Source organism: Linepithema humile, chromosome 7 (assembly GCF_040581485.1).
Source record: "Linepithema humile isolate Giens D197 chromosome 7, Lhum_UNIL_v1.0, whole genome shotgun sequence".
NCBI lineage: Eukaryota > Metazoa > Arthropoda > Insecta > Hymenoptera > Formicidae > Linepithema > Linepithema humile.
The window spans coordinates 9,763,268-9,782,582 of NC_090134.1; the positions used below are offsets into that span (position 1 = coordinate 9,763,268).

The following is a 19,315-nucleotide window of genomic DNA, read 5'->3' on the forward strand; positions in this document are numbered from 1 at the left end:
TATTTTAGTTATTAATTATTATTAATAGTCATTAGTAACAGTTATTAGTAACAGTTATTATTAATGAATTAGATTTGACCATTAATTATTGTAAATGTTTAATTAATCGATTAATTCCATTGTTTCTCCGCCCCATTCTAATCGTAATTCTAACCACTAAACGATTGCAATATTCAAACTCACTCATTTATTATAAAAATTCGCGCATCATTGAGCTCTAACAAAAGCAAGTAATAAATAACGGCAGCCGTTGGTTTTCAAGCAACATTTTATCGTTTTTCATGCACTCGGCACTGCAAATTCTCAATATAATTCACGTGTGCATGCACCATCCGTCATTTTTAGCGCGTCTGCCTCTGGTCTCTGCCTTCTTTTCTACTTACATTCGTATTCGCCAGACACAGAAGCAATGGTGGAGTTCAATCTTTTTACATTGCTTGCGAACAAAGTTCTGATGTCGCGCATAAGACTCTTTTTTTCCGTTAACATTATTAGCGCGTTTCGAGTTCGCGGGATACAACAGTCGAGCGAACACAAAGTTGCCTCAATCGTTGGAATTAAATGGCCCGAAGCCATTCCACAGCCATTGGCTTTTGAAATGCTCACGTGGAAAAAAATTCATTGATGAAAAAGGTGGTTTATTCAAATACTGCTATCGCTTGTTTTATTATTTTATGAAACAATGTATTTTTTTTATCTTATTAATTGTGCTTTTATATGATATAAAACTGGTATTTATTTACGTATAAAATTTAGAATTATGAAAAGTATAATTTCTTTCTTTTTATACAGAACATAATTATTCGGATAACGCAGTATGTAATTATTGTACGAAATAGAATTCATAATCGTTAGATTATTTCAGAATTGTTTGTCTAGAAACTGATTAAAAAATTAAGAACGAAAGTTATTAAAATATATTTTTCTCAGCTTTTAAGATTTGCTAATTGGGATCTTTTCTACCACTCATTTAATTAAATGAAATGTGCTTGTTTAATTAACACGCCGCTATTAAAGCTATACTTATACAACCCAGAGGCATGCGAAAATTAGCATAAAATAAGCAGGATTATGCTCCATTCGCAATGTAAGGGTTTGGACAGACCTGCGAGTGAGTATATTCTCGTCGCATGTTTCTAACTTTAGAACCCTCGGGGACATCGGACTCACGCGTGCAGCTACATTTGCATACGAATGTGTCGCATACTCGCGGCTAACGATGTCCCATGCTCGCGCTCTTCAACCCCGCTCGAGAAGGAGAAGATTCGTTAACGTCTCGGTATATTCGGATCGCCTCTTGAAGGCGTTCAGAAGAAGCTGTTCTGAAACAGAGCTTCGAACCATTTGCAAAATAAGAACGTCTTGACAAATGTGCCATTTGTGTATTGTCAATATTTAACACGGATAAAAATTAAATAATTTTATTAATTAGGAGATTCGAGATTAATTTGATAGTAAAAAAAAATTACATCTATTTTTAATTTTACATCTAATTCATTTAGTATATCTAGTATTTTATACTTAATACAGTTGAAAGTTAAGTAAGATTGCTCATTAAGTTTTGCAGAGGACATTATTAATTTTTTGTACCTAATTTTTTATTACTTTTGTACCGTGAATGGATTTAGTTATTCAGATCACTGTTTCGCAAAGAGAAAGTATGTTGACAAATGTACAACCGCGATAAAAAAGACAAAAATAGAATACATGCATAGGTAAATGCGGCTATTTCCGACGTGAAAGCAGGCACGCGTGACTGCACGAAAACAAGTATCAAAGCAGTTCGCGCGACACACACGTCGCGTCATGCTCTGAATGTATAATGCGCGATGCCACTTGCATCAAGTGGATGCGTGGTTACGACGCTTTCATTAGGAAAGAAAAAGCGACGCGTATCAAAGTTGCGCGGATCTTCCCACGTTAAACATCAGTCGTTCGCCGGACGTGGCACCGAGGAAGACCGTGACAGTTTCTTCCGACGATCGCACACAGAGAACACGTTGTATTATATTGGTCGACGTCGATCGAGAATGTTTATCGAAGAACCACCATCGAAATTTTATTCGAGAGATTTAAATTTCGTATAAATAGATCTTGCGGTAACATTATAATTAAGCTTAGGGTGAAGATATATTTTGTTTGAGAATGTGGAATATTTTTTATTAGCATAATTAAAAATTTTAATCACGAAAATTGAGAAGAGATAGATCATAGATCTTTAGAAGATGCATTTCACTCTACTTTGTGCATCAGGCAACCGCTCGTGGAGCGCAAAATGACGCGACTGCCAGAAGGTTAATTGCGACGAGCACCGTGTTCTCAAAGCGATGTTTTGCAACGTTCGCGGAGCCTCTCTCGGAGATCAGCATTGCTCTCTTTGATTTATGAAAGTGATTTCGTGCGCTTTAACTGACCCGCTCGAATTTGTCGACTGAGTTGCTGTTCTCTCTCTCTCTCTTTTCTGCTTTCCCGCCGCTTAATTTATTCTCAAACGGAATTGATGAACGAGTTCTCAATCTCTAGTTTCCTTTAACTTGAACGTTGATTACAACCGTTAAGAGAAAAACGTACTGTTGTTGCAAAGTTTCGACGACTCTGTTACAAACGTAACGGCGGAGAGCATCAGACATTTTATCGACGCGCACGAGATTCGGAACCATCTGGGAGGATTTAAGTTCCGCCGATTCGGCTTCCTTTCTTTCTTTTCGCGATCTCGTGCAATCAATTTACGAGTCTTACACTTTCCAGCTGACTACGGTTCAATTCGAGCCCATTACGCAATAAAGAGCCATCTAACATAAAATAACTTTCAGCAATTTGCAATAGAGATTCGATTGGACTTCAAAATTAGTCAGCTTTGAAACAGAAAGGATTGTGTTATCTCACAAAGAGAAAATATATGTTAAAATAAAGCAAGAACTTTAATATTAGAAGAAGACTATTTCATTAAATTTAGTATTCCTTTACATCGCGTTCGTCTATTTCTAGACTTTTATTTTTAAATCGTAATTCATAATTAGCAATTAGAATGGTTAAAAAATCAAGATCTTATCGCAAGAAACATTTTGATTCTTGACTCTGTCTGCGTATTCTGCGTATCGATTAGTTTAATTAGAATTTCTATTAAGCGTGCGCCTTATGGATTAGCAGGATCGGAGGCTGGATGTCATCTTAACAATCCCAATCGCGAACTTGGCGGAGCGAAAGTTGCCGCGCGTGATCGATGGGAACCCGATGCGGGGGACGTGTAGCTCTCACGATATTTCCCACGGTACATAGACTCGAAATGTTCCGCTTGTACGGAGTCGCAGTCGTCGTCAGTCTTCTCGCAGCCGTGCTGCTCTTTCAGCGGGCGCGAAATATCTGCCGGTATAAAAGTACACGTCTCGCAGACTTTCGACTTCTACGTCTACGATCATCCGCGCCCGATCACCCGCGTCCCCAGACAACCGAGATTTTTCTTGATACACTCGCGTTGAGATCGCGAACAACGTCGTGCCGACATGACTTGCCCATTTGCAGTCTCTCGCGGAAAGCTATGACGTGAGAATGATGACAAATGCGATGTTATCCACGTGATTATCGCCAATGATTGATGCACTTTATCAAAAAGGAAAATGTCATAAATTTCAAGGTAAATAAATGGAATTAATTTTACTGTGATGACATTAAATTAATCATCATATATCATTTATTGGTTTTATTATTATTTGTCCGTTGAATCAAATTTATAAAATCAGTTATATTAATTACATTATCCAATAATATAAACACAAATGTATTATGCGATGTTTTATGAGTTGTTATATTTTATTCGGAGTAAAATTACTTATCGTTATTATCGAAATTTGATTCAAAATTAATTTTATTTGTGCGAGATATTATAATTCATAAATCTTCCGATTTTTCGAACGCATTTTGTATCTCGTCCCGATTCTCGCCGCCGAACAGCATTTGAATTTAGAGATTGAAGTAACTGCGAATAACTCCGAGAATCTCACAACAATTCGACAAGTAGTCAGCTGCAGAATTGGTCGAGCGTGACTGGGGATGACCGAAAGTACATCAGAAACGGTAAAGAGGGTAACCCGAGGTATATGAGGCCGGCGAAGCGGGCGAGGGGAACGGTGGAAGGGAGGGAAACGGAATGGAGTGAGTTTAGGTTAGGTTACCAAAAGCAGCGAGCTGTCTCGCGTTCTATCCGTTCGTCTGCAGTTTCCTCCTCTCTTGACGTCTGTTCGTGTACACGTACATACGTACACGCAGATGTAAATAAGCCGTCTACCGCGATGGCGTGGTATGTATAGTGTGTGTTATTTATGGCCGCGAACGTCTGCGCCTCGACCGAGCTATTATTTTCTCTCGTAGGCTTACTTCCTTTTAGGGGGTGATCTTAGACACCCCGTCCTGTTGAAGGATCGCCCGTCGAAACCGGGGAGCCAGATGGCTTTTGTGCAATACAGTCGAAATCGATGTCGACGCGAAGAAGTTTATTTATCTCGATATGTTTGTTCTCGCATCGATTGTGCCGAAGAAGGAAAAAACTGAATGAGAGTGACAGAGCGAGTTTCTGCAAAACACATTTTACGACGGGAGCTGCTTTCACGTGGCCGACTTGTGCGAAGACGCACGTTCCGATACTTGGAGCGTAAACACGCAGATGTTGGCGAACATTTCATCGCATAATAATGTATCTATTAGATCACTGATGGTGCTAACTTCTGGAAACTATCTCAAACTCGCTGAGACCATCATTAATCTCGAGCTAATTACGTTATTTTACAAATTGAATTGGAGAACTTGTAGTTTCTTAAGACTCCCTGATTTATAGCGTAACGAAAATTTATACTTGCATTATCTATGGCGAGAATATTAATTCACAGGGTGTTCCAAAAGTAATATACATGAATCTGGACATTAAAATTCAGATTTATTTTTACGAAAATTTTTATACAGTTATCAATGACGTCGCGTGTGAATTATCCGCGTATGCTGCACATTTCCTTTTATCGGTTTTTTTTTATCGAAAGATCCTCCGCCGGCAACGTCTGAATTTTTTCGTAGCCAACGAGCCTCGTAAACACGGAACCACATTACGACCGCGCTTTTGTGGCCATTAACGACGTATACTGTCCGCCGGTGTAAAGGGCATTAGGTCCATTCTCCATTTGGCACGCATACGGCACGCCTGCAGCCCGTTCCATTCATGTGGGCCCTCCGACGCAATCCGGGTCCTTCCGCGACCGAACAGTGCAAATTGCTATCATCTCGATCGTCCGGCAGCGCGTACAGGAAGGAGGGTGCCTTGGATATATATTCTCTTGATTATTTGAAACATCATACCGTGCGCGGCTCAATGGGATCATTGAACGGCCAGTGACGCATTTCGTTACGAAGATCAAAGATCTCTCTCTCTCTCTCTCTCTGCGATCTCTCTTTTAGCTATGAAAGCTTCAAAAATCTCGAATTAAATTGGATTAAAAAATCTCGGATTGAAAAATTGATCAAATAACGATTCTTTTTGAGAATTAAAATTTCCACTTCTATGACAATTTTTTTCTGCAATGAATTACACGATTGCATGATCGCATGATTAAAAATATTACATTAATTCAGAAATGTTACCTCTCTTCGTTTAATTTTATGCATGTAGAATAACTTGAGTCGATAGTAGTTTAGTTGTAGAGTTTAGTGTGATTTAATGGTTGAATAGTAGAAGCCCTAAACTAAACGCGCCACTGCGAACGTTGTACATTCACTATGCTCGATTGAATTTCGCCCCGCAACAATCCGATTCGTTGTCAATGACAAATAGCCGCCCCCTCATTGTTCTATTGCCAAAGCTGTCACTATCCGTCTATCTATTGTCGCTTGCTCTTAATTGGAATGAACCTACTAACCCGTCGCGCCATTGTTGCCCGCGTTTCCACTCCCGTTTACCTTACGTCATTCATTTCTTCGAGAATAAAACTAATGAATGGGACTTTCATCAGGAAAATCCTTCGCAATATCAGAAATTGATAGTTTCTGTCGTTCTTCTACTTAAAGTTAAATGTGATGCTTAAATTTCATGAGATGTAAAATGTATGCATTTATTCCTTCATTCGCCATGCTCCATCATTTATTAAAATAATATATTGATCATGTATTTAGAATGTCGATAATTTCTATTTTTTTATGGACCTGTGATTTATAGCGTTATTTTCAATTTCGCATGAAAATCTCTGACCTAAAATCGAATTTAGCACTAAACCGACGCTGATAATACAACGCATTTATCACGGTATCGGTAAACGATGCGGCGAATCGTAGTCATATTTACCAAATTATCATCGTAAATCACCTGTTGCCGCGCCCGATCAATTACATGCGAGCGACAAGTTGCCCGACGATCGGCGAATGGCGTTAGGCCATAAAATCCGTCGCGGCGTCAGCGATTTTTGGAGACGCTCGTAATTCCCACCCTATACTCGTTTTACGATAATTGCCGGACACACATAATGTCAAGCACCGACGACTGCACGATCAATCAATCTGGAGTTTTAGGCATTAAATTTGCAAAAAAAAAAATAATAGTTATATACTTTAATTCTTGAAACTTAATTTATTTTATTTCTATTTTTCTATCATTACTGTTAGATTTTTGTATTCTTCTTTTTACTTTATTTGTCATAGTTATTTCTAATTTCACTCTTTCTATTTTTTGAAAAGATACTTTTTCATATTTTAACTTTGTAATAAAGATCGCTTGAAAAAGATTTTTCCAAAGTTTGATTTCGTGTGCACATAGTTATTTTTATTTACCATTTTTATTATGCATTAAACTTTGCATATTCAATTTCCCCTTGCGCGCTGATCACGTTCGTATTTCCACGTCCAATTGGTCAACCGGCAACATTTCGGCGTCGTGTATAGAGAAGGGAGACGAGAAACGCCGATGGAGATCCCATTTGTGCCACGATCGAGGTGTTACGGAACAATTGTTTCGAACGCGACCAGCACGTTTCTAATCGTAATTCGAATAACGGGAGCGATGCGTCCGACATCCCTAAATTCTGACGCAGTCGGAATATAACGCTCGTTGATTTTGCGCTCGCAGCTTCCATATGCGACAGTCGAACGTTCTCAAACTTTGATGATTGCAAACCAATATTTTCTCCAGCAAACCCTACCTTTTTCCAAGTCTTATAATTTTTAATGTTCGATAAAGATATTTAAATGTAAGTAATTAACGTATCTTAGAGCTTACTTTATTTTAACTTTAGATTTGCAATGTTCCGATATTATTTTATATTGTTTAGCACACGTCTGGCTCAAGACTGTAATAAAAGGACCGATGATTTCTCAGGCATCATATACAGATAGAAGGCAATTCGCTAGATTTTATGCACCCCGTATATTTATGGAGTTCTTGCTGATCCTGACAGTGGGCTGTCACGCGGCGACACGCTAAACTTTCCGCGGAGTAATTTTCCTCGCTCTCTCGGGAGCGGGGTATTGTTTCTGGAGGCTCGACTAGACAGAAGGTCGAGGCTCGACGAGCACTTAAAAACGACGGGACCCTAACGAACCTATTTGCATTCAATAATGAAACGAACGACCGACTGGGCGAGCATGCATAGCCGTACTGCAATCCCCATCAAAGAGTTTCACTCCTCCTTTCTTCCTCCCGCCCGAATTAATAATACAACTTTAATGCCGATGTCTCGTCATTGTCTTAACGGCGACCGGATAACTCACGGCCGCCTTTTGTCACGCTAATACCAAAATAAATTATTTCGAAATTGACTTACAAACAGAACCGACGTAACAAACAGAATAAAATATTTGATACTATTTATGTAGAAATAGGTAAATTAGATGAAATAAATCTTCAGTAATCAATAAGAATCTAAAACAATATGAAATCTTTATTAATTTTCGTTCTTAATGGTAAATTAAATTATATAAATCGATGGAGTAGCAGGAGGATCTCAAGCCAAAGAAGATTGTAGTTCTTAATATCTTTTATTATAACAAATGTTTCTCGAAGGCAGCAAACGTTTCGGCTAATCATTCAGCCAGCTTCAGTGCTACCGTTGCAATTTTAAATAATTATATATCTTTGTAATTTTTGTAATTGAGGTCAAGTTAATAAAATTTATCTCATACGACAGAGGACTAAAATTTTTGGTCGCATACCTGTTTAGTAGAAGATTGTAGATTCAATTTGTCATTATTAAAACTCTTTTGTCATCACATACGTGACTTCACTTCCAAAAGAGTTTTAATAATGACGAATTAAATCTACAATCTTCTACTAAACAGGTATGCGACCAAAAATTCTAGTTCTTTGTCGTATTAACTTGACCTCAATTACAAAAATTACAAAGATATGTAATTATTTAGAATTGCAACGGTAGCACAGAAGATGGCTGAATGATTAGCCGAAACGTTTGCTGCCTACGAGAAACATTTGTTATAATAAAAGATATTAAAGAACTACAATCTTCTTTGGCTTGAGATCCTTCTGCTACTCCATCGATTTAAATTTTGCGAGCCTAAACTTCAAGTTTTTAAATTATATAAATTAATTTTATTTTAAATGTGACATTACATATATCATAAATTTTACTTCAACAATTGTCAAGCACATTCGTTTCTCAAATTTTATTTTATAATATTGTCTTTATTATTATTAATTATTTTATATTAAAGCAATAAAATAACAAATGTAAAGGTTCATCCGCATGCATGATCATCTAGGTCACCTTTGATGGAAATTTGTTTTAATTGAAAAAGATTTATCAAATATACTGATGTAGAGTGCACATGTATATGTATGTACATGTCTTAAGCCGTATGCAGATGTGCGGAATACGAGACAGAGATTACAGCGACGATTACATCGGCGGCGAGAAATCCGATAACACCACTGTAATGTAAACGTCGCTCGGACCGAAACCCGCGTACTGAACTCGCTGCGATTCGTTCGAAAGTAGGGCGATTCGATATAACGTTACCAGCACCATCACGGTCCACCCTTTTCGACCCCACGATATTTTTTCCAAATAATATAACTCGCGTTCCCCAGATATTTTCAATTTTCCGCGACCGCGCGCTCGCTATGACGAAATAACATTCATATAGCAAGGAAAACACTACTCGACTTTTGTTGGAAAGCAAACTACGATATTGTACCGTTATGTATTAAACAAAACTATGTGTCGACGGTAGACACGTAAAACGTGTGTGCGCGATAATGAACAAAATATGGTAAATTATTGGAGTTGCCTTTGAACAAAGCGACAAATATTTCTTTTATCTGAAAAAGTAAAAATTTTATAAAAATTTCCATTATATCTTGATATTAAAAAATTTGTCATACGAGATATTATATTTTAATTAATATTTTAGAAAACCTGTTTTTCAAATCTTCTGAATTTATAGAGATAAATTAAAATTTTTTTCATGTAAATTGATATTTTTTAAAGCAACTGTTGGAAATGTAAAATGATAGTTCTAACGAGATAACGGGAGTAATATCGAATATACTAACATTGCAATTTTCTGACGGGCGGATTAACCTGTTACGTTCGCGGTGCAACGGTGATAATCCTCGACGGACAGCCATCGTGGTTAATTCTCTGCTGGCAAGAGTGGGATGGAAAAATTCGCCTGTAGAGCGTATAAACTCAGCGAATAGTGAGTGCCCGGCGGAATACCACCTCCCGAAACGTAGGTACAACGACAACGGTAAGCTGTGCGCCATTGGCTGTGTTCCAGATTTTCCGAAAATTCCTGCGGGATCGGCCATTCCCTGTGTATGTAGTCAACGGCGTAACGCGATGGTCGATACTCGATTTTGTAGAGGATAAAAATGGATTTTTTCCCCGCGCGATAATTGAAGCGTACTCATGGCTGTTTTCTCTCCCTTTTCCGCTCTCCCATCCACCTCTTTCACCTGTCGTTATTCTTTTCCCTCTTTTCGCGTTCAAATTTTTTTGCGAGCACTTAGTCCATCAGAGCGCGTTAATAGTTAAGCGGATACCATAATGGCGGCCCGCGCAATTTCGAACATTGTTTCAATTTCCCACATAAGCGCACCGCGTACGAAAGCAATTTAGTTCGCCATAATAGCTCGGGCCAGTTTGCACTGCCTATGTCGACAGATTAATTGAGTACTTTCGTTCGTCTGTAGCTCGTCTGTAGCCCCGCGGTGGAAACAGCACGGAGTCTGAAATTGAACTTCATTCGCGAGATTTTCCGCCTATATGTATGCTGTGTCGGTCGCGCGCGAAATACACAAGATATTTGATTTCGGAAATCGACGTTTTTTTTTCTGATGTCACAAAAATACCTTTCTGTAACCGTGTATTGCAATTTCACTTTGCGGAAACGAAGATATGAAAAATTGTCTCTAAAATGAGACGATATCGTAGAGTGAAAATTTTTAATGCTAAAAATACTTGATAATATGAAGGATACTCACGTGACCCGTCATATATTTGCGATATGTAGGCTTGAAATAAAGACGCGAGAAAGATATTCATCAATATCCCGGAGAAGCGTGAGAATATGCACGCAATAGGGACGAGCGTTCTCTATTGTTTGGTTATTAGGTTTCGCTTGTCTCCGAACTCTCGAGTTAGCGGTCGCGTTCGACTACGTTCGCGTAATTGAATTCGGGCCGTTTGGTTGGCCAGTTGCGTATTATTGGGTCAGGCGAGGAGATATCAATGCCGAGTCCTTCCCCTTTCCCATGCAAATGAAGTAGAGACGCGGATGAAACCTTCTGTACCTCTCGTCTCACCTCGTCGTTCACGCTTGCTCCCATCACCTTCAGCGTGAGCGGCATTATTATTCGCCATCGACTGTAACAACTCGCCTACGATCCACCCCGCCGCGTTGTCTCTCAGGATTAATTCCCCGATCTATTCGCCTCGTGTGGCTGTGCATCTTCTTTAAATACGAAATTAAATTTAAACATAGCACGTATGAAATTCCATGACATTCCATGTCACGTAATTACATGACATGAAATATGAGACCAAATTTCAGAGGTGAAATGTTGAAATTCTGCGTTGCCGTTTTTAATCATTTTATTAATTATTTATTTTAAATAATCTAAATTCCAAAAGGTGTTATTGCGGGAATAATTGAAAGTCTTCTTTTTTTCGCAAATGTTATTTTATTTTTCCGTATATATTTCTCTTGCGTTTTGTGCGCGAGATATATTATACCGCTGTCCGTTTGGCTGACATTCTATCATCGCTCGTGTATCAACCACGTATATTGTTAAAATAGCGGTGCTTTTGAAGGACTTTGCTCTGCCACGTAAAAAAATTAAATATAGATACATCAAATCTATAGGTTGTTATATGTCCGTACCGCTGTGTGCATCATTCATCGTTCGTCGAAGAGAGAGAAAGAGAGAGAGAGAGAGAATTGTGGTTTCCTATCGGAATACAACGACAAACATGTATACGAATATGTAACGCTATTGACGAGGGGATCGAGAATATCTACGTTGTGCTCTACGTCGGTGAAGTTGAACCTAACGAAACCGAGTGGTTTCTGTTGACTGCAGAAGCGAATCCGCGTGATAATTCAACGCGATACAGTTTCGCGTACGTTGTTCCACGCAGATCCGCTGAGGATACAAGCGGAAACCGCGCAATTGAAGGGAGTTTACCTGAAAGACGATGTACAGAGAAAATATGATGCACATATTAATTAGACGTGTGTACGATTCCACATATACGTGTCGTGTATCGCGATACATTCGCACGCATTTGTCTCTGGCTCTCAGCTATACGCGTCGTACAAGTGTCCCAGTCTTTCCTTTCTCGTATTGTAGTGAAAAGTATTAACAATACAAAATTTTAATTTTTGAATCTGCATTTTTATTAAAATACCGTTGTAATTTGCACTCTAGCGTGAATTCTCTAAAGCCATATCGTGATGATGTCTGCGAAACGACCGTACGAAGCTTTATTCCACTAACGATCGTCGAGGGCGTGAATATGTATCCTCCGCTCATTAAGGCGCGCCTTTGTGCGGCGCTGACTTGACGTGAAAACACTGGGATTCACGGCTAATTGGTTTTTAAGCTCCGCGAAATGGCCGCGAGCACTCGTTACGATTTCCGTGGTACAATCGCGGATGGAATGAGGTTTGCCGCTTGTCCCACAATGCGGCAACATTTGTGTAACACGCAACGTATGGAGAGGTATTTCGGTTCAAAGCGCTTCGTTTCGTAGGAAAATTGCGGTACCGCAGATTTTAGAAACTATTTCCACAAAATTGCCAAAATACTGCCATTATAGAAATATGGAATTTATTTAGCGAAATTTGAGCATACTTGTTCTGCAAATGCATTAAGTTCTGTCTTGCATTAAGTTTCTTCATCATTTGCTGCTGCATTCAAATAATTATGTTACAATCGTTTAGGTAATCACGATTACCAAGTTTTTACATAAAGAGAAAAAAAGATCAATTTTATTTGTCCTTAATTTTTCACATTTGTTTTATTCACTATTTTATAGAATCAGTCGTGTTAACGGTTAGATGTCGGCGTAAATAAAATTCTTATTCCTCGCCTCGATATTCCGTCGATCGATCGAGACTCTTAATTTAATCCGATTGTTACGTGCGCGCGCGCGCGCGCGGCTGAGAACCGATCGGACGATAATTGGTGTTACTCGAAGAATTCCAATCCCGAGTTTCGTAATGGCGCTCGCGAGTTAATCGATTTACGGGATGAGTCGTAAGAAGGATTAAACCGGGCACCGAACTTAAACAGGCCATTGCGCAAATCGCCGATCGAAACAACGTCTCATCGTCGCTTCTGTCCGTCGTGGGAGGACGGAGGACTCCCTTTATTCGGCATTCGACGTCTCCGCCGCTCCACGCGCGATTTATTGATCCACGCACAATACCATCTCGTAGCGACGGCCAACTCGCGCTTCCATCCATCTGTCCGGTCCAATCCCTCGCCGTGAATGACGCGTGCTACGTAATGGCTCTTATAACTCCCAGCCTGTATTCTCGAAAGCTCAACTTCATAGCGATGTGATTTTGGGGAGGAAAATTATATCGCGTCCCAAACAGGATATTTTTGAAAGAAACATATCGATGCAAGGGAAAAATGTGATATTTGAAAAATGCAGAAATCCACAGGATTTATTATGGATTATATTATTCGCTCAATATTTTTATAGTGTATGTTTCGAATGAAATATGTTGAAATAAACTTCCGATAATTATTCGCGTCAATTATATTATTTTTAATACTTTTTAATATTCGGAACACTGCATCTATTATATCTAATCTGTAAGTCCGATTATTATTTTCCAGATTTACGTGCAATGTAAACTCGCATAAAACAAGAGTTTTAAATAATATACACGCACCACATATAATTCATGGTAATCCATAGATTTTGCCAAACCGATAATCGGCCTATAGATTTATCTGAACAACATTAAATACCCGTATTATTAAATAGTGATAATAAAATATTGCGAATATAAACTAAAAATCGTCTGTTCCCGTTGTGTCTCTCCCGTGTTTTTTTTTCTTACCGAAGTTTCGGCTCGAGAGAACGGCTCGATAATAACTACAGGATATTCGCGCGTACAAGTAGCTTGTAAAAAGATTCGCCGAGTTTAATGACGTCGTAGTAACTCGCAATTTATTCAAATCTATGCTAACCGACATTATGGCCCGCGCGCGCTCTTCATTCAAATTGCCGGTAAATCATATCAGCGGCAATTTACATGCCGAGATCCTTAATTCGCCGTCTTTATTACCGAGCCGACGGCCTTTGCAATATCATCCCCAGTTCGCGGTCATGTTTCCGCTTCTAATCTAAACTTTTTATTCAACGGCAGGAACGGGAGGGGGAGGGGGGTGATTTTAAAAAGAACGCTCTGTAAAATCCGCTGATATTTATTCAATTAATTTTAATAATTACATTCATTATTTTGCTGCTTCTTTATTCACTTGATTTTATCATATTTTTTTGTTTTTTGATATACTCTATTTATAATTTTTAATTTACCTTACTAATATCATGGTTTCAGGTGGACTTGACGCTTTTGATTGACTCCATGCCGGTGACAACATATAATTGTACGTAAATCAAGTAAGTGCATCCACGTTGTTCTCTTTCTCCAAAAGCTTGCACTCTAAAAATAAACTTCACAATTCGATGCGCTTTATCAAGCATCTCTCATGTGCACCCATTGATGAGTGGGGAGGAGGGGCCGCTACCATTAGAAATTTAAATATTGATCCCCGCCATTGGCGTTTGTAATAGAATCTCTAAAAGCCCGACTGCGGCAATCAAAGCACCGAATGTACCGCGCGGGCCAGCTATTTGGTATCGCAGATCAAAGTTCTCGGTTAACTGAGTTAACTCGCGAGTGCGAGCTATGTCGGCCGCACCGGACGGCTCACTATCTACCGCGATTCATTGGACGATGTTACGTACGGTATATAGTATATGAAGTGTAGTATAGCGACCCGCCGCAGCCACTGTTCTCGGCTGCTTCGAGACATTTTGCGAGCGTCCGTCGCTTTTTGCGAAAGTTTCGCATATACGATTCGCGGCTGCATGATATATCGCTCGAGTTCTGGCGCTTGTTTGTCTACGCGGGGGAGTTTATCGCGGACTCCGCCTTTTGCCACATTGTACAAGGGTCTAGCTAGCAAATTGAAATGGTCGAACGGACGAGCGAGGCCTGCATTCTTACGAAAGTCGATTGTTCCTGAATGAATTGTTACTTTCCGCGCTATTGTGCGCGGATTGTTAGACACGAAAAGTTTGGATCTTGAAAATGCGACATTTTAGAGAGACTTTAAGCTGAAAAAGAAGATACGTATTCCTTCGGTTTAATATTTTTTTTAGTAGAAAATTAAATGTAGACGATAAATAATAAATTTGCTTTCGCGTTCTTCATTAGACTCACATTCTTTATTTCGACTTGTGAAATATCCCAGTCTGTTTTATCAAAACTGCCGTAACTTTGTGACTGGATTTATTCCGCTTAAAATTACACGAATTATATATTCTCAAAGACAGATTTTTCCGGCGAAAATCTCGCGTACCGTGAAAACGAGTTGAGCAATGTTTAATAAAGACTAATTCAGGGCGCGATATTAAATGAATTGAGCCGCGAGCATTATTTCGAGGAGGCGATAACTCCGAAATACTATAAATGTTGCATTGTGCTTTTATCTCCACTCGGTCGTTCAATTATTTGCTAAGGTTATTACGAAGTTACTCGAGCCACCATAGCTCTTTCCAAGCTGGTGCTCTGAATTCCCCGTTTCCTCCGATTGCTCTTTTCCGACATCTATTCGTCTTCTATTTCCGTAAGCAAGTTACCGTTCGAATGTGCATGGTATACCAGTTATCGCGCATTTGCAATATAAAAAGAGCAGAAAAACTGCTGTAAGTGATAAAAATATAATCAAAGATACAAATAACTGAATAATGAATACATCTGGTACAAGAGATATCATAAATTCTTCACGTTCTTTAGTTAGGAATTTTTTCATCAATTCAAAATTGATTTTTTTACAATAGTTTAATTAAATTAATTTCCACTATATTTTATTAACTTATCTTTTTCCACTAAGTAACTGGTCATTCTAAAGTAAAATTTTATCAACAAAAATGTTAGCTGAAGAAAAAATTTCTCTGTTTGCTTGATACGTTGCTTTTAAATGCTTTTAATAATTGATAATTCAAGAATTATTGATGAATTTGCGATCTAAAAAAAGCGCGTGTTATCTGACACACCTCGTATTGTCCTCTAGCAAGGAACACAACATCACCGTAACCATACCTATTCGCGAATGAAGTGGACGAACAAAAGCCCTCGATGCCAGCCCCGGCTGTTGTTATTGATATCCAATATTCAGGTTGAATAAGAGAGAGACGGAGAGGAAGAGAGAGAGAAAGGAATAGATAGTTCAGACTGACGTGTTCCATCAGTCAGCCGTCATTGCCATCGGTTTTCGCCTCGAGCATTGCGGAGAAAATTTGAGTAATTTAAATATATTCTAAATTAAATGGTCTTAACGCGCGTTTTTTTAAATTTATTTTAAAATGCAAACTTGTCGTTTTCAAAAAATGCTGATAACCTGCTATTGTCCTCGTGTTCTACTTTATTACTCGAATACTTTTACGTTATTAAAAATATTCCTTTACAGATTTTTGTTCTCAAGTTTCTCGAGAAAAAAAATCTTGGTTTAATGTTCCAATTATTTAGCAGTTTGTTAACTAATTGTCAAATTCTAGAGAGAATGCAGCTTACTTAGACTTAAAAGAATAAAATTTTTTAATTGTCTAGGAGAGCTTAATATCTGCAAAGAACGAATTAAAATCTAATTAAACTCAATTTTGTTTCGTAATGTAATAAGGAACTTCTACACCTGTAATTATTTTTAGAGCCAGTGTTTTTGCAAAGGGACAATCTATTTTAAATTTTAAACCGAAGAAATGTAGGGGGGGGGCACTCGAACCAGTTGATCGCGCAGTGGTCATGAAAGTATCATGGTGTATACATATAGACGCAATTGGTATCCACAGCTCGTTTATCCCGAACGCGCGATCAGATCACGCGCATCAATATTTACTCACGTCCGCGACGAATGACTGCGAGAACGCGCGGATCCATTGACGTCGCTCAACAAAATCCCATCGTTCTCCCGGCCGTTCTCGCGAACGCCGCACTCTCGTGGACGTCTCTCCTGAGGGAGAGGAAAGGACAGTTCGAACGAGCGCGACTTATCGCCGGCACGGTACGTGACGACAATATTTGTCGATTTCGATTCTTATCGTCCCTTTTCCGATTTCGAGAAGCGGTCGAACGCGCCGCCCTGTCAGGATGCAGGATTACGTGACGCGTGTTGGGAAAAATGGGGCGATTTTGTTCACAAGTTGCTGTTTTTCCGCGAACGAGAGAAATTCATAAGTACATCGTGCAACGTGATATACAGGATGATTCAAAACAACCTGATGTCCTTGCAATGCCATATTCTTGAGCGAATTCTGAGACGATTTTTCCTTTTACAAAATTTTGTCCAAAGCTTAGTTTTCGAGTTATAATTGAAAATAGTTTGTTACTTACGAGTCCGATACAACGGACAGGCAGGGACGGTGCAATGCGTTATGAGACGATAGTAAACATTTGACAGTCTCATTATACGTTGCGCGTCCCTGCCTGCCCGTTTTACCGAACTCCTAAGTTGCTACCTATTTTCAATTATAACTCGAAAACTAAGATTCGAACCAAATTTTGTAAAAGGAAAAATCGTCTCAGAATTCGCTCAAGAATATGGCATTGCAAGGACATCAGGTTATTTTGAATCACCCTGTATATTATTACGATAAATATTTTAAATAATATATTCGCAGATTTTACATTTTTTGTCATTAGAAATTTTTATGTAGAAATAAAAAAACAATCGTATAATAAACTGACGTTGCTTTATGTATCAATATTTGTTATGTTTAATATTTATCGAGCAAAATGTGTGAGAAAGAACTTAAACTTATAGTAATTTCCGAGATGATACACAATTTTTTTTTTTATTCAAGTAATTTATCCAGAAAAAGAGAAATATACGTAAAATAATGCAGGGAAAAAAGGTACTCGAGAAGAAAAGTTCTGTAATCAAATATTGAAGTCTGTTTCAACGAAAGCAGAGTGGAAGGTTGAGTGTCACGTTAAGTTACATCAACCATTTCTCCAGGTGTCCGGGTAATCCTTCACAGCTTTAGTAATCCTCCGAAACTCGGCACATCTCAGCAGGCGAACTGGTCTCGGAGGATCATAGGGAGTCATGTCGTTGACGTTCCTTGTATATTCCACAGGATCGAAAACTTTCCTCTTGGATCCAAAGCTTGTCGCGCGATTTGTGAAAGAAGGAAGGCGGAGATAATCACCGATTCAAGCCAAATTCATGGAAACATCGTGTATACGATAGAACTTGCCCTCTAATCGTTGTTGTTCTTCGACGATCAAAAAATTGAAGAGCCAAAAGAGAGAAGAAACTCGTATTTTAATCAAATAAAGAAATGATAAAAATTATGCTTATGATATATTTACTTATTTTTATAAAAATAATATAATAGAAGTGCATTTTTAAACTTTTATGACGCGTCTTTATTCAAAGAATGATGATAAGAAGATAGAGAGAACAATAATAAAGAGAGTGAAAATTAGAAAACGCGCACAAATAACGAATACACTTTTTCTTCGCAAACCTTTTTCAGAGGGATATACGATAGTAATCTCTTGTGGACGACAAATCCATCGATAAATCCAATGAAAATAACTCGGAACATATCGTGGCGGGAACTTGAAGCAAAAAAACGCAATAACATCCTCGTAATCGAATACAGTGCTTTACATAGTAGACAAATCTTTCTACTTCGCGACACAATTCGTAGAAACGTTCGCCTCTTTATGAAAATAAATTTGTATTCTTTAAACATTATTTTTAATATCGAGTAATTAAAAAATTAGATGTGCACTTTTTGCCTACTCGTATTATTGACATAATTAACAAACATTTGTCAAGATTGGTATCTTTACATTTTTTTTGATTATTATTATTATTCGATAGTTCTACATCGATATAAAAAATTTTATGACTGTGGAATGGAATCGTTTGTGGAGTTGAATCGCACATGCCATCTGGCGATCCTGAAAAGCTGAATCCAGTCGCACTTTTTCGCCAGACCCCTCGCGTCTCTCTCATGAATACGATTGTAAAGGCAGGGCGCGGTTGTTCTTATCGTTATCAGCGGTCCGGCACTCCTCCCAGGAGCATCGCGAGCAGAAAGTTCCCCAGCCAAGCCTCCAAGCACGGGATCTAGTTTCTCTGGGGAAAACAGCCTTTGAAATTAATCTTCTCTTTTCCAGATTCCAATCTAAATGTCGAATGAAAATATTGTTTTATCCTGATGACTCTCGAGATTTAGGAAGAAGTTTTTAGCGCGTACATTGATAGCGTCGTTAAATTAACAAGTGATAAATGCGAGTTTGCAGTCGAAAAAGATGTAATCGTCTTCCATTGATAATGGTCAATCTTTCTCTTTCTCTTATTTTCTCTGTCTCTTTCTTTTTATTGGTTAATAAAATTGCAAAAATTTTTACAATGTTCTTCAACATTTCTAAATTATATTTTAATACTCTATAAATGACTAACACAGTTGAATACATACATGTTGAATCGTTTTCTTTATTTTAGCTCCTCGCTTTTACATTTGTGGACTTAATTAGATATTCATATATGAAATTCGTGCACTCTCTT

General features: G+C 38.4%; 1 protein-coding gene across 3 annotated transcripts in view; it reads left to right on the top strand.

Annotated features, from left to right (window-relative positions):
• LOC105670189 (UPAR/Ly6 domain-containing protein crok) overlaps nucleotides 1-19,315 on the top strand; it is a 123,926-nt gene that overhangs the window by 67,182 nt on the left and 37,429 nt on the right. For 2 of the 3 annotated variants that reach the window (XM_067359141.1, XM_067359139.1), the window contains one exon: nucleotides 14,068-14,116. In XM_067359141.1, coding sequence (XP_067215242.1) covers nucleotides 14,095-14,116 — 22 coding nt within the window. In that variant the 5' untranslated portion in view covers nucleotides 14,068-14,094. Of the gene's footprint in view, nucleotides 1-3,580; nucleotides 3,635-14,067; nucleotides 14,117-19,315 lie in introns of those variants that run through there. The other variant, XM_067359140.1, reaches the window with a different exon arrangement.